General features: G+C 38.7%; 3 protein-coding genes across 4 annotated transcripts; 2 read left to right on the forward strand and 1 right to left on the reverse strand.

Annotated features, from left to right (window-relative positions):
- Window positions 1-6876: 6876 nt before the first annotated feature.
- Window positions 6877-11888, forward strand: LOC110762744 (hydroxyproline-rich glycoprotein family protein). Its single transcript, XM_021965424.2, has 8 exons — window positions 6877-8135; window positions 8887-9009; window positions 9230-9327; window positions 9417-9534; window positions 9717-9836; window positions 9971-10083; window positions 10171-10325; window positions 10904-11888. The coding sequence occupies exons 1-8, from the start codon at window positions 7520-7522 to the stop codon at window positions 11634-11636; spliced, it is 2076 nt and encodes a 691-aa protein (XP_021821116.1). The 5' UTR covers window positions 6877-7519; the 3' UTR covers window positions 11637-11888.
- Window positions 11889-12128: 240 nt separating this feature from the next.
- LOC110762745 (2-oxoglutarate (2OG) and Fe(II)-dependent oxygenase superfamily protein) lies at window positions 12129-15242 on the forward strand. 2 transcript variants are annotated; one of them, XM_021965426.2, is made up of 7 exons: window positions 12129-12539; window positions 12687-12762; window positions 13164-13236; window positions 13544-13639; window positions 13869-13919; window positions 14295-14567; window positions 14829-15242. In XM_021965426.2, the coding sequence occupies exons 1-7, from the start codon at window positions 12329-12331 to the stop codon at window positions 15156-15158; spliced, it is 1110 nt and encodes a 369-aa protein (XP_021821118.1). In that variant the 5' UTR covers window positions 12129-12328; the 3' UTR covers window positions 15159-15242. The 2 variants fall into 2 exon arrangements, with proteins under 2 accessions (XP_021821118.1, XP_021821117.1); XM_021965425.2 differs by having other exon boundaries at window positions 12140-12539; window positions 14202-14567.
- Window positions 15216-17580, reverse strand: LOC110762747 (purple acid phosphatase 8). Its single transcript, XM_021965428.2, has 7 exons — window positions 17298-17580; window positions 16587-16743; window positions 16389-16496; window positions 16120-16247; window positions 15826-15954; window positions 15609-15676; window positions 15216-15539 (listed from the first exon to the last, which is right to left on the reverse strand). Exons 1-7 carry the CDS (start codon window positions 17502-17504, stop codon window positions 15311-15313), a joined length of 1026 nt encoding a protein of 341 aa, XP_021821120.1. The 5' UTR covers window positions 17505-17580; the 3' UTR covers window positions 15216-15310.
- Between the last annotated feature and the right edge of the window lie 446 nt (window positions 17581-18026).

The raw sequence follows: 18026 nt of genomic DNA on the forward strand, positions 1-18026 counted from the left end.
GCCCCATTTTCATTTTCTGTTACCCATTTTCACACAAGAATGAAAAACAACAGATTTGTCTTTTGAAAATGAATTCAGTAACCATGAACAAATATTGAAAACTGTTGAGGCCCAAAAAATCCACAGTTGGGCCCAAATAAATTCCCAACCCAGTACAACACCTTATTGAGGAAAAACCCGACTTGGAACACACAAAAGTCCGCCATGCACGAGTCACACTCTACGTGCCATGCCAAATAAATAATCTGTCATGCTAGGAATCAAGATTAAGATTATAAAGTGCATTAGCTCTGCAAATCCATGCTAATTATCCCATCAAGCATAATGATTAAAAGTAGAGGTGTCAAACGGGACGGGCCGGCCCAGCACGGCACGAGCCCAGCCCGTTTAAATAAGGCACGGCACGGCACGAGCACGAATACTAATGGGCCGTGCTCGGCACGGCACGAAAACTTGGGCCGGGCCGGGATCAAAAAATAGGTCCAATGGACCGGGCCGGCCCATGGCCCGAGACGGGCCGGACTTGGCCCGAGCCCGCTTCAAGCACGGCACGAGCCCAAGCACGGCCCATTTAGCATTTTTTTTCTTCTCAAAAAGTCAAAATGCAATAATTTGACATCCAATGTCCTTGTTTATATTTTTTTTTTTTTATAAAAAAATCATAACCATATATTTGATGTCTTTCATTTTAGGGAAATTACTTGGGTCCTTAGTTAATTAAACATATCAACTACAAATTAATTAAACAACATTGGACTTGATATCTAATCAATACATATGACATATACGCTTCTCTTATAATCAAAGCAAAATATTTCTTCACATATAAAATAATAAGTTGTTTAAAGATGAAAAGTTCAAGTGGACTTTGTGGAGTTGGACACTTTTTGCCCTCCACCCTTCATATTGTTTGAATGTTTGATTGATTAATGTTTTCAAATAGTTTATAATTTCTTGCCTCTAATTATATTTTTAATGTTTATAATTTGAATTATCTAGTGGAAAAAAAAAATCAAGCGAAAAAAATTCAAATTAAATGGGTTGGTTCTTGGGCCCGAGTATGGCACGAGCACGAGCACGGGCACGGCACGAGCCCGGCCCGGCCCGTTTAAATATGGACATGGGCTTTGGGCAGGGCCGGGATCAATGATTTTATTAAATGGGCCGGCACGGCACGGCCCGATAAATTAAATGGGCCGGCCCGACACGGCACGAAAATGTTAAAAGCACGAGTTTAAATGGGACGGGCCGGCCCGGCACGGCCCGTTTGACACCTCTAATTAAAAGCATGCCAAGCGACATGCCATGCCAAGCAGGAAATCATTATTACACACCCAACCACACTACAAGCCTAAGTGGGCCCAAGCCACTCGAATGCCCGGGGCTTGCTTGAGTGGGTTGTGGTATGGATGGTAACAAGTTGTCATGGGGCTCATCGATGGGTCGAGAAATGGAAGTCTCGGGTCGCTTAGGGGCCTCGGGACTCAAGCCCAATTTTTAGGCCCAAACGTGGGTAAGCACAAGAGAGAAAATAGCTCATTGCTTCAACTAGAGTAGCCCAACCAAAATAGCCCATTGCTCCAATTAGAATAAGCCAACCCAAAAGCCCAACAATTGATAAGGTTATTGTTCGGTTCATTTTTACACATGATTTTTCATGTTATTCACCCACTATTTTGAGTTAGTTCTTGACATTTTATAGCTTTTTACTTCCTTTTTGTGTTTTCTTAGATTTTACCTTGGTTAGAATGAAAATGAGCTAAAAGTGCATTATTGGTTATAAATTCTGATTTTGTTCATTTTCGTAGGTCAACTTCTTGGCCTGGGATCAACATGCTCTGGTGCTCGGATGGGGTGAAGATCTTCATGAAACTTGTTCCAATGGATGTTAACTACAACATATCCAAATTTGAGCTTCATTGGACAAGTATTGCCTATCCAACCAATCCAGCATGTTACCACAGCTCTGAAAATCCGAAGTGCTCCAGCTTTTACCTCCATATTGTTATCTTGATTCTTCTTGTTACCATAACACTTGGTAACAAGAAATTACCTTGGTTAAGAGATATTTTCAGAGGCAAAGAGCATATTTTCAATGACAAAGCCCCATCATGACAAGGGGACAAAGGCAAAGGCTTTAACAAAAGCAAGACTTTTATATTAAAAGTATGAGCTGGAAATGATGGGCAAGAGAGTGCAATCTGAAATGAAAGGGCTATTGAACGTGGGGGAATGAATTCAATTACATTATTCCACAATTTGCAAAGATTTTTGGAGCTGGAGATGAAGCTTGGAGCTAGGGAGCTCAAGGAGGAAGACAAGGGCAACAAAGCAAGAAGTGGAAGAGATTTCCACCATTGAAGACCTTGAGCTCCCATGTTCACAAAATCTGTAACTTCTTTCTAGTTTTGTTTTGAGTTTGTATTTGAAATAAGTATGAGGAACTAAACTCCATAGCTAGGGCTTAGGTTGAAGCCCTAAACATGATTACCTTATTGTTTTGATGCTTGAGTGTATGAATTTCTAGATGTTGTTGATGAACCCCATTCACTAATTGAATTTTATGATATGTGTTTGCTTCCTTTGCTTAATCACCTTAGGTTGTATGCATGTAGCTAAAGTTGAGAAGTTGTGTAAGATAACCAAGAACACAATTTCTAATTAGCAACAAATGATTGAACTTGTTTAAGTGAGCATCATGTGAATTGGTTTCTTGACAACAATTGATGAATTCCAATTCACCAAATTAATCTATCCTTGATGTGTGTTTTCCTTGATTGATTACCTTTGAAAGCATGCTTCTTGAGGTTGTTGGGATTATGTGTATCTTCATGTTTTCCTAAGCAATAGATGGATGGAGTAAGAACCATCCATGTGAATTGGTTTCTTGAATACCTAATGTAAACACCATGCTATTAGGGTTCTTGTGATGTTCATATTCTCTTTGAACTTAATGGGTTTTCCTTGCAATCGAATCGAAGTACGAACCATACCTAGGTTCGGTTATGAGGAGGGCACAAGTATTGTAGCACGAACCATGCACTTTACGTATATTAGAGAGAATCAATGCGTCTTGAGCCACGACCCATGGTCTTGATTGCGAACATCTTCATCAATACATTTAGAGTTCATCACTTGAGTATCCATGAACATGGGTAGAATTGTTTAGGGTGGATTCCGAAACCCTAGTGTTTGTTACATTTTAATTCCACTCTTTGATACTTCATCCCTGCTATTCTCATTTAAATTCAAAGTTCATTTACTTTCATGCAATAGAAATAGGTCACTTGAACCAAATCAAAACCCCCCCCAATGTGTGTGTGAGTTGCGTGTTTGACACGTTATGTGTCTTTGTTACTAAATTTTCTTTGTTTCTGTAATTTTTTTGGACTTTTGGTCCGCGTTGTGTTCTTGAATTTTCTGTGCTGAATCCAACCATATAAAAAACGTCAATTTTGGACAAACGGTTGGAAAGTTATAGGCAAAACACTGGACAGAGGTCGAAACTGGAAAAACAGAGAAACAAATCTGCCCAAAAACGACCGGTCGTCACTGTTCAGGCGACCGGTCGCACCTGAATCTGCCCAAAAACGACCGGTCGTCACTGTTCATGACCGGTCGTCACTGTTCACCACACTGTTCATGGCACTGTTCACAGGTGATAAATAGGTGATAAAAGGGTGATAGAAAGTGCTGTTTCTGTTTTTCTTTGGTTTCTTGTGTTGTTTCATTTCTTTTACATTTCTTTACTCATTTTTAGTTTCCAATTTGCATTTGTGCATTTGTGGTGTGTTAAATTAGTGTTCTTTACGTACTCAAATTAGAACTTATAGGAAGCCGACAAGTTCTTCGTGGGATCGACCCCGTACTTACATAATCTATACTTCATTAGATTCGTGCACTTGCGGGTATTTTTAATTGGTTGTTTGCACATTAATTTGTGTCCTCTTAGGAATGCAACAGTTATCTCATCCATTGGATAGATCATGTGGTTGTCTTAAAAAAACTCATGTAATTAGAATAAAAAGCAGCACAAGCCTTGGCACTCAGCTGGAAGGTAAAATCACGAAGGAGCTTGGGGAATCCACATGTGAGGGGCTGCTGGGAGGCTAAGGAACAAGTTCCAAGTGAAAGCATTCAAGAGACCAAGGGGTATTGGCACGCAGGGAAGGATGTCATCCCTTGAACCAACAGGCACACCCATTTTCTTTCCTTTATCAAATTTGGCCATGGGAAGAGGAAGAAAGAAGATGGGTGAAAATAGAAGTTCCTCTCTGAAGCAGCCGCGGGAAGAAGCATTGAGCTCCCAAAAATATCTGATTTTGTGGGATTGGGCAAAGCTGATTTTTGCCACCATAAGGTAAGTCAAGAGGGAGGAGAAGAAAGGAAGATGAAAGCTTGGCTAGATTGGAAAGAAACCATTAGGGTTTCTTGGAGAATAACCATTCCCAGCAGCTATAAATAGGACCCCTTCTACCCAACACAAGAACAACACACCCTTCAGAGAGCAAGCTTCCTCTCTCACCTGCAAACTCAGTAATTTTCGTGCTTTGCTTGCCCATTTCCCTTATCTCCCCTATTTTGGCAGATTGCTGCAGGTTTGACAGAGTCACTGTCAAGCTGCCGGAAACTGCTAAGTTCACCCATAATTCTTCACCATCCTTCTCCCTCTCCATCAGACCTCCTTAGAACCCATTTCTCCTTCAATTAGAACCTTTGTCTCTCATAGGAACCAACAGCTCTCTCTCCTTAAGTGCTAAACCCATGATAATTTTGCTCCCATGCCATAAGTCCCTCATGCCAAGCTAGAAGATCTATCTGTAATTTGTTGCTATTTTCATTGGTGAAGGTAACCAAGTAGTTTCCTAAGGCTTCACTACCCTTTCAAGATGTTCTTGGGGCTTAATCTTCGAACTCAGACACAATGGGACACTTGCATCAGATTGCTCCTTGCAGCAGCCCAGCCCACTTGCTGCTGCCAGAAGAAAAAGTCCCTTACAAAAACAAAAAATTATCGTTTTCTTAGAAAAATAAAAGGAAAACGCGGCCTTCCTTCTTTCTGTGTTTCACCTCTCTCTCTCTCTCTCTCTCTCTCTCTCTCTCTCTCTCTGAACCCATACCCAAAAATTGAACACCTCACTGTCTCTTCATTTCTCTCTTTGTTTCATCATTTCACCCCCTCAAAACCCTTAATATCTCCACACGGTACCCCTCCCAACCCTAGTATAAGACCCACTATTCGAAATCACCATATGGGTTGTTGAATTCTTGTTTTCAATCGATTACAAGGCTGTTGATTTAAATTTCAATCTGCAACCAAACAAACCCAAATCGCTAGCTTGTCAAAATCGAAGAGGACGTGCAGAGAGAGAGAGAGAGAGAGAGAGAGAGAGAGAGAATGGGGATGGGGGGGTTGGGCTAGGTCGGATGGTTTTAAGTTTTTTTTATAGATTTAAAATATTATTCTTTTTTTTTTTTAATTACTAGATACGTTTTCATTATTTTTGTTTTTTGAATATGTTTTTCAATTAATCTACCAGAAGCATTCTCGAATCCTGAAAATGCAAATTCATTTTATCATTTACATTCTTTGAAAATATTCTCAAAAAATATTATCCAAAAACGTTTCCAAAAGGGCCCTAACTATATTATTCATTTTTTAGAGCACGATTTGCATGATATAGATATTTTTTACGTGTTCAACGTCCTTCCGGATGCCATGTGTGTTGCATATATCATAAATACATGTAGACAACCAAATGAAATTGACACTGCTGATGTTGCAAGTGCAAACACGCTTTTAGTCATGCATCACATATTACTACTTGAATCGAACCAAACTAGTATTGTTAGAAGATGATGACAAATTGACAACCATTAATGTCATGTATTTTCTTCTGTGTTGACATTTTACTGGTTCTTTTCCTTGGTAAAGCATTTTACTGCTACTTTGAAATAAGCATTCTAAAAGTAACAAAAGTAAATAAAAAGTAACAATGTTTTGTATGAAAAACAAACACACCTGGGCTGGGTCAAAAGAAAGAGTAGGGCTGCTTTTACTTGGCCAATTTAGCCAGCCGCCCAAGGGAATTGGGTAAATTTGGTGAAGATCCAAATAAATCTATCTAGTGTTATTTTGAGAGTCATTCTATAGTGAGGGTCTTATATATGTCATTTAGGTAAGGTTTTGTTTCTTACCTGTTGAATTGGACTAACCAATTTGATCCAATAATTAAGAAATGAGACATCATCTATGGGCCATATATAAGACCCTCACTATAGAATTCTTGATCATATTGGTACGCCGATTAAGCAAAGAAAGTTTTAATTTGTGGTATATCTTGAAGTCCAATTAACTTACCACGGTCTTTTTTTATTTTTGTTAATTTTTTAGCTAAGAAGGCTTTAATTTAATTTTCGATACTTACGTTTCATATAGATTTGTAAAAAAACATAAAAAATGATTTCGTGATGATGATTCAAAATTTGAGATTGTTAGATTTGTAGTAAGCAGAGTGCAAAAATAGAGTTGAGAATAACAACATATGGTGTATACTTACTAGACTATAATGTTCAGTCGAGGTACCTAAAATAGGAAATGCCAAAATTAGTTTAGGAAGATATAGTTGTTAACTTGTTACAAAAGTGACGAAACTAGACCATGTGGATTGTGGATTGTGGATTGTGGAGTGTGGTTTAGGTAGCTTATACAAGGCAGGAAAAAACGGCTAATTATGAACTCAATCTCAATCCCAGAGGGAGAAGACTCCCGAAAAATTAAATTAAAACTAGTTTCGAAAAACCCTAACACAATGACTCAAATACCCCTACATTCAAGAATATGCTCTCTTGGTCCCTTCCACACTGAGCTTCCTTCCCTCAAGTATAGAGAGATAGAGAGAGAGAGGGTTTCACAGCCACCATTTAAGACCAAATGCGTGCTCAATAAGCCATTCTTCATCTTAGCTCTCACTTCACACGCGCACAATCTACATTTTCCCAAACCCTAGATCTTACTCTTTGAAACCCCACCCCAATCTCTACGCCACTGACTGAGACTCACTCAGCCCCCCCCAACTCTCTTACACGAATGAATACACACGGTGATACACCCTTTTGATCTTACTTTCTGTTCCCACAAATCCCATTTCTAGATCTGACTAATTCATCCCCGCAGTTCCTACTGACCCAGCTCGGTTTTTCACCTCTCAGCTAACACAATTCGCCTAAATTCAGTAATTTTGTGGGATCGGTGCGAAGTTTGAACAAAATAAGGGAAACCCATTTCAGGTTTTGCATTGTTCTTCAGAAATTTGCTAACTTTATTATCGTAAATGTGGAAAAATTGAAGAAATTTGTGGTATTTAAGCTGATTCCTGCTAGATTAGGGCATTGATTTCGTGGGATCTGCTTGAATTGTGCGGGATTTAGAATATAGACGTTCCTTGATTTATTGGATCTGGGAGTACTGAGGCATGCTTTATATGTGGTAGTAGTGAATTTGGTATAGTGGGTTCTCATGACAATGCCATCGGGAAATGTGGTTTTATCGGACAAAATGCAGTTCCCTAGTGGTGGTGGCGGTGGGGCCGTTGGAGGCGGCGAGATCCCCCAGCACCACCGTCAGTGGTTCCCGGACGAGCGTGATGGATTCATCTCGTGGCTGCGCGGAGAATTCGCAGCTGCAAATGCCATTATAGACTCCCTTTGCCACCATTTGCGTGCTGTTGGGGAGCCAGGCGAGTACGACGTGGTTATCGGGTGTATCCAGCAGAGGAGGTGCAATTGGAACCCCGTGCTTCATATGCAGCAGTACTTTTCGGTTGCCGAGGTGATTTATGCACTGCAACACGTTGCCTGGAGGAGGCAGCAGAGGTACTATGATCCTGTAAAAGCGGGGGGCAAGGAGTTCAAGAGATCTGGTGTGGGGTTTAACAAGGGCCAACAGAGGGCTGAGGCTTTCAAGGAGGGACATAATTCTACCCTAGAGTCTCATAGTAATGATGGGAATTCTTCGGGGGTTGTGGCTCCAGAGAAATTTGAGCGGGGGAGCGAAGTAGGTGAGGAAGTTGAGCCTGGTGGGGAGGTTGGGAAGTTAAATGATAAGGGTTTAGCGCCCGCTGGAGAGAAAAAAGGTAACTTTTGGGTTTAGGATTGATAATTTGGTGCCCATATAATTGCGTAGTAAATGCTGGTTTTATGGTAATGAAATCAGAAAACCTTAGAGCTGAACCAAAAAACCTAATCTTTTAAAGAAGCATATGTCATGCTAGGAATTTTCTTGAGTTGTTATTGGCAAAAGGTTAAGAATCTATATTTTAGTAGTTTATAAATTCATAACTTGTGACCTGATAAGGAAAGTGTGGTGAAAATGTTCTGTAAAGACTAAATAAGCCAAAAACCATCTCATGAAGTCCGCCTTCACCCAGGGCAAATGTGCCGTCCTAAAAGTTGTAAATAAGTAGCAGTCTGTCTCGTGGTCGTGTAATTTTCTGCTTCATTAGCTGACCTACACTCCACCAGTTGTGATTTCACCCTAGAGTTAGCTTTCTTTACTGGGAAGTGAGATTATGCTTGTTACATATTCCATTATTCAAAAAAGCAGTGTATTGTTCAAATTGCATATGAATTTATTTATCCTTTTGTCCACAATGATAACGTAGTAAGACCTCCTTTTCCATTCTCTGATATAAACTCCAAAACTGAGTATAATGACCTCCAATTAACATCAGTACTTCTTACTCCCCCGTTAAGCTCATATATGCATACACATGAAAACTTGTATTATCTGCATTGTATAAATTTGAACAATTCTCAATTGTAGAAATGAAGAAGGATGCTTTGAAGTAATGCCTTGTTGTTACTTATTTATGATTGCTGTGACAGATGCTCTTACGAAACCTCAAGAAGATGGCAACTTGAGGAGTTTCGGGGATTCCCAGGGTACCATATCTGAAAATTCAGAACCGGAAGTTGTAGAAGTGGATGGTTGCACCCCAAGCACTAAAGGTTATACACTTTGTCCATTCCAATTCATGGGTTGCCATTATGGGGTGCATTGTTTCTAGTAGGGGACTTGACCATTCCAATTCATGGGTTGCCATAATATCTCTCTGCCCCTCTTTCTCTTGCTGGCTACTATACACCACCTATCATGACATGACAGTTTTGTTTTGTTCTATCCTGTTACTATTGTATTTAAAGTTGGGATTCTGTTTTCTTTTTCCAGTGAATGAATCACATTCGATCCAAATTCAGAATCAGAAGCAGAACCTTTCCATTGTCCCAAAGACTTTTTTGGGCAATGAGACATCTGATGGAAAGACGGTAGTTACTCCATTTGATACTATCTTTTTTACTTCTAGTTCGTTCAGAATCAGTAGATTGATGTGGAAAATTTTAACTTTTTTTTTTAGGTTAATGTGGTTGATGGACTGAAATTGTATGAAGATTTTCTCGGTGACGCAGAAGTCTTGAAACTTGTTTCTTTGGTAAATGATTTGAGGGCTGCCGGAAAAAGAAGACAATTGCAAGGCAAGTCTACAAATCCATGATGGCATGGTTTAGAAATAATTTGTATTTCATTCTTAGAAGAGTATTAATTTTACTTCTTTGGAAGCCTTCAAGTTGTCAATACTTGTGATCTGAGAAAGGGTTTTTCCTCTTAAAATTAATAGTTGTCAATAATATCTTTATCTCTTTGTGATGAGAAACAGGTCAGACATATGTGGTCTCAAAGAGGCCCATGAAGGGACATGGAAGAGAAATGATTCAGTTGGGCATCCCTATTGCAGATGCTCCACCTGAAGATGAAATTTCTGCAGGGACCTCCAAAGGCATGTTGCAATTTACTATGATCTTTTGATAAAAGATTTGGAATTTTGTTTTATCTTTTGTCAATGTAGGGAAAGGCTACTCACATTTTACTCAAACTCCATCTGTTGAATTTTCTTTTTAATGAAATATGTAGATCGGAAGATAGAACCCATCCCTTCCTTGCTGCAGGATGTTATCGATCGCTTAGTTGGGATGCATGTTATGACTGTGAAGCCAGACTCTTGTATCATTGATGTCTATAATGAGGTTGCTAACAGTGCACAATTTGTTTGTAGGATTGAATAAATGCACAGTTCTCTAAGATATTGTAATTTTTGTGATTATTATTTGTAGGGTGATCATTCGCAACCTCACACATGGCCGTCTTGGTTTGGAAGGCCTGTTTGCGCGCTCTACCTGACAGAATGTGACATGACTTTTGGGAGAGTATTATTAATGGACCATCCTGGGGATTATAAAGGCTCCCTCAGGCTTTCTCTTACCCCTGGGTACCCTTTCTGACTACTCTCAATTGATACCATTTTTTAAAAGTTTTCTTTTTGTTGGTTGCTACTTTTGAGTTCTGATATATAACTGTTGTCATCTTTCCAGAATAAAGTAAGCTTGAATACTATTGTTTTAAAAAGATTGGAATCAAGTTAGGGTTACTTGCTAGAGAAAAAGTTGCACTAAGATGATCTTGTAACCCTTGTATTCCGGAAGACATCCACTAGAAATCATTACATTAGTCATACTAACTATAACACATTTTTCCTTCTTGCTTTTGGATGCTGCAAGAATATGAGTTGCATAATTCAGATCAAAACATCGTTATTTCATCGTCTCTCTTATCTTACAATGTCTGGTGGGCTCTAATTGGTGCGTCCATTAGTTCAGGAAGAAACCATGGTCATTGTTGTGCTTCTTATGTAGGAAGCTACAACAGCTGACTTTATTGGTGCTTGCAGGTTTCTTAAAGACAAATGAAATTTTCTACTCTTCCAGGCTGCTTAGTTTCATTTGAGATTCAACTGTAATTTATTTGTGCCATATTCCTGACTTAAGGTGTTCCACCATGACCCTGCAGATCCATCCTGTTGATGCAAGGGAAATCCGCAGACTTTGCAAAACATGCAATACCTTCCATTCGCAAGCAACGGATACTTGTTACTTTTACAAAGTCACAACCAAAAAAATCCACAACGAGCGATGGTCAACGTTTTCCTGCACCTGCTCCAGCCCAGTCATCTTACTGGGGTCCACCACCCAGTAGATCTCCGAATCACATTCGCCATCCTACTGGTCCCAAGCACTATGCAGCAGTTCCAACTACTGGTGTATTGCCAGCCCCACCAATACGTTCTCAACTTCCACCTCAAAATGGCATCCAGCCATTGTTTGTGCCTGCCCCGGTAGGACCAGCCATACCTTTTGCTGCAGCAGTTCCTATCCCACCTGGTTCGGCTGGATGGCCAGCAGCTCCCAGGCATCCTCCACCTCGCATCCCTCTACCTGGCACCGGAGTTTTCCTTCCTCCCCCAGGTTCAGGTAACTCATCAGCTCCTCAACAGTTGCCTGGTACTGCAACTGAAATGAGCCCTACTGTTGAGACTCCTTCCCCGAGAGATAAAGACAATGGATCTGGAAAATCCAACCACAGTACAAGTGCTTCTCCGAAAGGAAAATCGGATGGGAAAGCTCAAAGACAAGACTGCAATGGAAGTGCAGAGGGGACTGGCAGCGGAAGAACAGCCGTTAAGGAAGAAGAACAGCAGACCTCTGACAAGACGGCAGCAAGCAATCAGGCTGGAGCAGTTTAGGAGAGTGAGAGAGAGAGGTTCTTAAGAAGAAACAGGGTAGGCTGCAAACTGCAATGAGTTGGAAACAAATGTAAAGAGCGGCAAGAGTGAAACCAAAAATCATACTAGCGAGAGGAACAGGCGGAAGAACTTTTTCAGTTCTCTCTGAGAATTGAGATCCCTTGTCCTCTTCTTTTTTCCCCCTTATTATATGAACTCTTAAAGTAGGTGAAAAGCACTCTTAATCTATATTTGGCCCTTTTTCCTTATCTAGTTCGGAAATTTTGATGTGTGTGTGGATCTTATTTGATTGTTTGAGATATATAACGCCATGCAGTGCAACAAATTTGTTTCCTCCTAACCTGATTATGGATTAGCAGAAAAAATTGTCATGGAAGATGAAGTAGAAAGGTTTTGGGAGTAGAAAACTTTAATCTAATTTGAGTTGAAAATTAACTAATACCTAATACTACTCCTTTTAAAGTTTGCAAATTGCAAATGTTAATCAAGAACTTCATCTTTGGACCGAAAAAACAGTTTGCAAATTGCAACCCATAAAATAAAGTTAGTGAAAATAACAAATCACGAGTCTCATAGCACTGGTGAACTCAGCACAGCATAAAACTGTGGGTTTATATTTTTCCCTTTCCTTTTGATTAATTTCTGTCTAATACAAGTCCCAACTCACGGGTCGGGTCAGTGCAATACAGAAGATGAAAATGGGAGACCCAGAAGAAGCAGAAGAACATGGTCGTCGCCTCATCCTCCACAACTTCCTTTCCTTCCAAGAATGCAAGGAACTGGAGTTTATCCACAAGAGCAATTGTACGGTTGGGTACAGACCCCATGTGTTCTCAACCACTCTTTCACATCTCATAGCCACCAATTCTGCCCACCTCATCATGCCCTTCGTCCCCATCAGAGGTATTTATAACTGAAACAAACCCTCACCACTATTAGCTGGTTCGCTACCTTCCTGCCCTTTTTTTTGTTTTCATTTTTCTTTCTTTCCTTTTGATTATAGTTTTGAATTTGGGTATGTTATATCATATGTGACTGAATAACTGGCAGAGAGGTTGAAGGAGAAGGTAGAGGAATTCTTTGGGTGCCATTATGAACTCTTTGTTGAATTCACCGGTTTGATCAGGTAGGCACCTCCCTTAACTCTTATTCTTCCTTCTTAGATTTTTCAAAGAAAAGATAAGAATGTCCTCAGATAGGTAATATTAATAATGGAACAAATTAATTTTGAGGAAAAACTGCCCAGTCTGTTTCTGTTGAAGTATGGAACAGATTTATTTTCCTCATAACCCTTTGGTAATAAACGTATTTCTAACTCAATTTGTTAGAATAACTTTGCAATATAAATATAACATTGCTCTATAATCGGGAAGAGAGTGAGTCTGAATTTTTATTTAGATGTCTTTGGAACTCCTTTATATTTCCAACATTGTATTTTGCTACTTGATTCTCTAGAGTGTCTATGGATGCTTTCTCATTTATCTTTTCAACTCTCTTTATCTGATAATACTATTCATCGTCCTTCAGCTGGAGTAGAGGATCGAGCATTGGGTGGCATAGTGATGACAACAGGCCCTATCTTAAGCAGCGTGACTTTGCGGTGTGTATGCGACTTGCTGAAGATATTAATGTTAGGGATATATAGTGTTTCCTTGGTCAAGTGCCCTCTGATGATAACTTTCATTTACCTATTTTAATTGGAAGTTGGTTGTGATTCTCGTCTTTTAATTATTGATGTCGAGCTATCTTTTGAATGGTTTATTTGATCTTTTTTCAATTTGGCAGTTGCAAATACCATGGCTTTAATCTCCCCTTGTCCACATACAACGCTTTTGTTACTGTCGCATTTTTTTTAATGTCTTGTTTAGTCTTTCTGCTGATGGTTTTCCTAATTCCTTTTGTAAAAGGCAGTCTGTTATTTGAATAGTTACGGGAATGATTTCAAAGGTGGACTTTTTCACTTCCAGGATGGGGATCCAGCAACTATCGTTCCATCAGGTGGGGTAAGTGACTGAAGCTTATATGAGGAGGTTTTCCAGTTTCTTTAAACAGTACATACATGGGAATTGAAAATGTGAGTCTCTTAAACAACAAGAGTCTTAAAGTCGTAAGATTAGGAATATATATAATGAGAAAACAACAATGTGATAGAGGTGTATTAAATGCCTTATTGTCCAGTCTATTTCAACATGTGATTGATTGCCTTACTCATCAAAATATTGTATTTGTCAGGATGTTGTGATATACACAGCTGACAGCCGCAACATTCATTCTGTTGATGAGGTACATTCAACTGTGTGTGTGTGTCTGTTTATAGTGGCGCAACAGATCAATTCTCCCATTATAAATAAAGTGAAAGATTTAAGTTTTTATTTTGGTTGTGCCTTGTTTTGTATATGCTACTGGTACAACTAAATCTCATGGTCTTCCATCCTGTTTGGTGAAAATTGGGGATGTTAATCGTTCTCTTTTGTCTTCTTTTTGGGTCTTTAGATGCAGAGTTGCTGTCTGATATGACTGTATCTAAATTGCATTGTTTTCTTATGCTTAAGTATCATTTGACAGATTACTGATGGGGAAAGACTCACACTGGCATTATGGTTTAGTCGTGATGCTACCTATGATGAGGATGCTAAACTTATAACCCTTCTGTCACAGAATTTTTTGCATGATAATGCTCCTGAATTATGCCTGCCTTTGCCAGCATCCAGTAATATGTACTGGTTTTCACCAGACCAAGCTTCTTCTGATCAGCAGTTGGGTTTTGATATATGCTGGGCAAGATTGCATGTTCTTGGATACGATCTACTTTTCCATCAAGACAAGAGCTACTGTTCAAATATGTCTGAGTTACTGATGGAGCCACTGCGATTAACAAGGGGAGATGAGTTGTTTGAGCATGAGTTCATCAACATCTTGCATGCACTTCAGGTATTCAACCGAATGCCCACTCTCATTTGCTGTTCATGTTAAGGTGAAGATGAATGCATGCTCGGTAAATACATTTTCAAACTCAAGCAATAGTGAAAATCTCGAATAAACGGAGAATGTTGAATCCCTTGATCATGTGAGAATATAGACGTTCTTCTTACCAGCATAGTTTGAGATTTCTCTGTGCAGTACTTCTTAAACTTATAATTTCCCTAAGGTTAAGTCTGTTATTAAACCTGCTTTGCTCATGATATGCCTCAGGTTGTACAATTCTACTGTTGGAAAGCTCCTGATTTCAAATCTGCCAAAGTAGAAGAAACTACCTCGGTGGTATTCTTGTCACAATCACAGAGGGAGAGATTTGTTTGCCTCAAATCTTTATTTGCAAAGGATGTTCGTCTAGTAGACTCTGTATTTAGCAATGCGACATTCGTTGAGAGTGCACGACATTCCTTTAATTGGGTTGATTTTACGATTGCAATCGCTATGTGGGAAGATTATGCCCGCAAGTTACATAGAGAACTGGTAATGAGCTTACCACACTGGAGAACACAGCAATCTATATTTAATGTATCATTGGATGAAAAGTAGTTTATTTTTTGCCCAATATGACTAGGAAGAATTTATGTTCCAACTATTTGAGTAACATTTTAATGTAAAAGATAATTTGACGATGCCTTATTATTTATTATTTATGGTAATGAGCTTACAGTAAATAATTAGAATGAGTGAGTATTTTAAGCTTAGGAGAAAGTTCTGTCCGTGGCTGAGCGAAGGTATTTGGAGAGGCTACATTTATGCAAAACATTGCCAAAGACATCGTAGAATGCTATATCAGCAGAGGCTATGGTCATTTGGATTGACATGAAACCTTGGCCGTCGTAATACAACTTGAGTTCCTCTGGACTCCACCGCTTTATATCACCTCTCCATGCCTTGGAGCCACCTCCACTTGTGAAGAAATTAATTTCACTGCATTCACAACCAAATCAATTGGTGTTTACATACATTAACCCAAGTTTGTTTTTATTTGTTAATTACCTGTGAGTATCAGAGATGTGCTCCAAGCAATGGTCATGTCCATTCACATAAAAATCGATATTATTTGCCTGATGAAAAGTGGAAACAATTCGTATAATAAATTAAAATATTATTTTACAGTTACTCAAAAGGAAATCTTTTGTTTTGGTTCTTCTTATATATATATACATATAATATAGTTGAAATTTATTTATTTATCAGGAACATTCGTACGTACCTTGAGGATTGGGAGAAGTTGGGTTACAAGCTCTTGGGTGACACCATGATGTCCTGCACTTTTAATTGTATGGTGACCCACTACAATTTTCCATTTTGCACTCGAATCTTTTAGTGCTGAATCCACATCCTATATATATATATATATATATATATATATATATATATATATATATATATATATATATATATATATATATATAAATTGAGATATGCCCCAAATGAAAAAAATAAATAAATAAATTGAGTGGCAATTGGCAAAGATAATAAGAATAAGAATAATGTGTAACGTTACCTTCAAGAGATTGGAAAGATAATCCTCCCGAGGAGTGACGCCCCTCCAATCATAGGTATGGTTCTTTGGATTTGTAAAGTAATCATCCACAAATGGGGTTGTGTCCACAAAGAAAAAGTCTACGATTTCTGCTACCAAAATATATTAATTAGTTTTATTAATGCTGAGCTTGCATTTTGTTGCATTTTGTTTTTGTGTTCATGAATGTGACATAACATATATTATAACACAAGTAAGTAAGTAAGTAAGTAGGGTTGGCTAAGGCTTACCTGCATTTACAATGAATGATCTTAAGCAAAGCCATCTGCTATCAATTTTTCTGAGGACGGGACTCAGTTGTGCCTCAGCATCACCCCGATAGTCATGGTTGCCCAAGACTGCATTAATCATGTAATTATACTACCAGTTAACGAAATAGTTCATGACGTTAATTAACTCAACATGGTGATGGGGTGCATGTATTTTACCATTGTACCATTGCTTATTTAGGCTAGGGGCAGTATAGATGTTGGAAAATGACTCATTGAATGCTGGATCATCCACGCCTGTTAAACCATCCTCATAGAAATTATCACCGGTAGAGATGACAAAGTCTATGTCTGCTGTCTCTCCAATTAGACCCATCTGCAATTCAAATTAAGGATTAAAGTTTGCTAATAAAAAATCACCAACCAGAATATATCTAGCTACCAGTCAATTTCAAAACAACCAACCAGAACCAGTCTTGTTTTCTTGTTTTAATTATTGATGATGGGGGATGGTTGCTACTTAAATTCGTATACGGCAATTGCTAAACCAAATTGACAGAGATAAGGACCCTTTTAGAATATGCATCGAATATTTAATACTGGCTCTTGAGAGCATAATAGAATATGCCCTCCCTAGCCCTAGCTAACACTCTTTATGTAGATTGGAATTTGGAACCATACATAATACATTCATTCATGATCAAATTATATGGTCCTACCAGATGGTGAAATTTTGAACTCGGATTGATGACGACCAAAAAAAAGACGGTGAAATTTGGTAACCATGGCAGCATGAAATATAGAAATCTAGACATGCAATGCAAACATATATATCGTTCATATAATCACAAACATGCAAACATATACGCGTATACAAATTGTCAATCAAGTACAGAGATCATGACCCTGAAAAAAATGATATGTAGAAACCTGGAGGGCAACTTGAGATTGGTTGTAGAGTCCCCGTCTTCCCCAATCTCCAACAACCAAGAAGCTAAGAGATCCATCTGCTTTTGGTGGGTGCTGAAAACGTTGAAGCTCAGCCACAGAACCAACCGAACAAAGTGACAGGCATGCTGCTGTCAAGCCAAAGAAGAAAAATATGGTTTTGGAATCACAAGTAGAAAAAGAAGCCATGTTTGAGTTTTTAGCAGAAAATATGAGAGAACTGACTTCGGTGGATAGCGTTGTGATGTGAGCCTATATATATAGATATAGTGAGTAGCTCCCCATTAGTATTTATAAATAAGCTCTCATTTTATTTCTACTAGAATTTAATTTGCATGCATTATTAACCGAATTAATTGCATATGATGACCTGGCCTCTCTCTTTTTTGTTTTTTTTATTCTCCCTTTTAAAAGCCGGTGATAAAATCTCTTTTTGGAAGAAACAAATATGGTGGCATTTAGAAAACTTACACCTTTTTTCCTGGTCCCTTTGTCTCTATCAATTTATCTCCACGTCATTCTCACTCACCTTACTTATTTAGAAATAAACAATTAAGTTTGAAATTAATCCCTAAGATTGATTACTTGGGGACACCACCAAACATCAAAGCTTCCTTTTCCTGTTTTCCGTCCGTGTTAAGCGTAAGCTAAAATTAAATTATGGTAAACTCTTTGCCTTCAATTGCTAATAATTCGTTGCTTTCCCAGTTG

Source organism: Prunus avium, chromosome 1, assembly GCF_965620075.1.
Source record: "Prunus avium chromosome 1, drPruAviu1.hap1.1, whole genome shotgun sequence".
NCBI classification, from domain to species: domain Eukaryota; kingdom Viridiplantae; phylum Streptophyta; class Magnoliopsida; order Rosales; family Rosaceae; genus Prunus; species Prunus avium.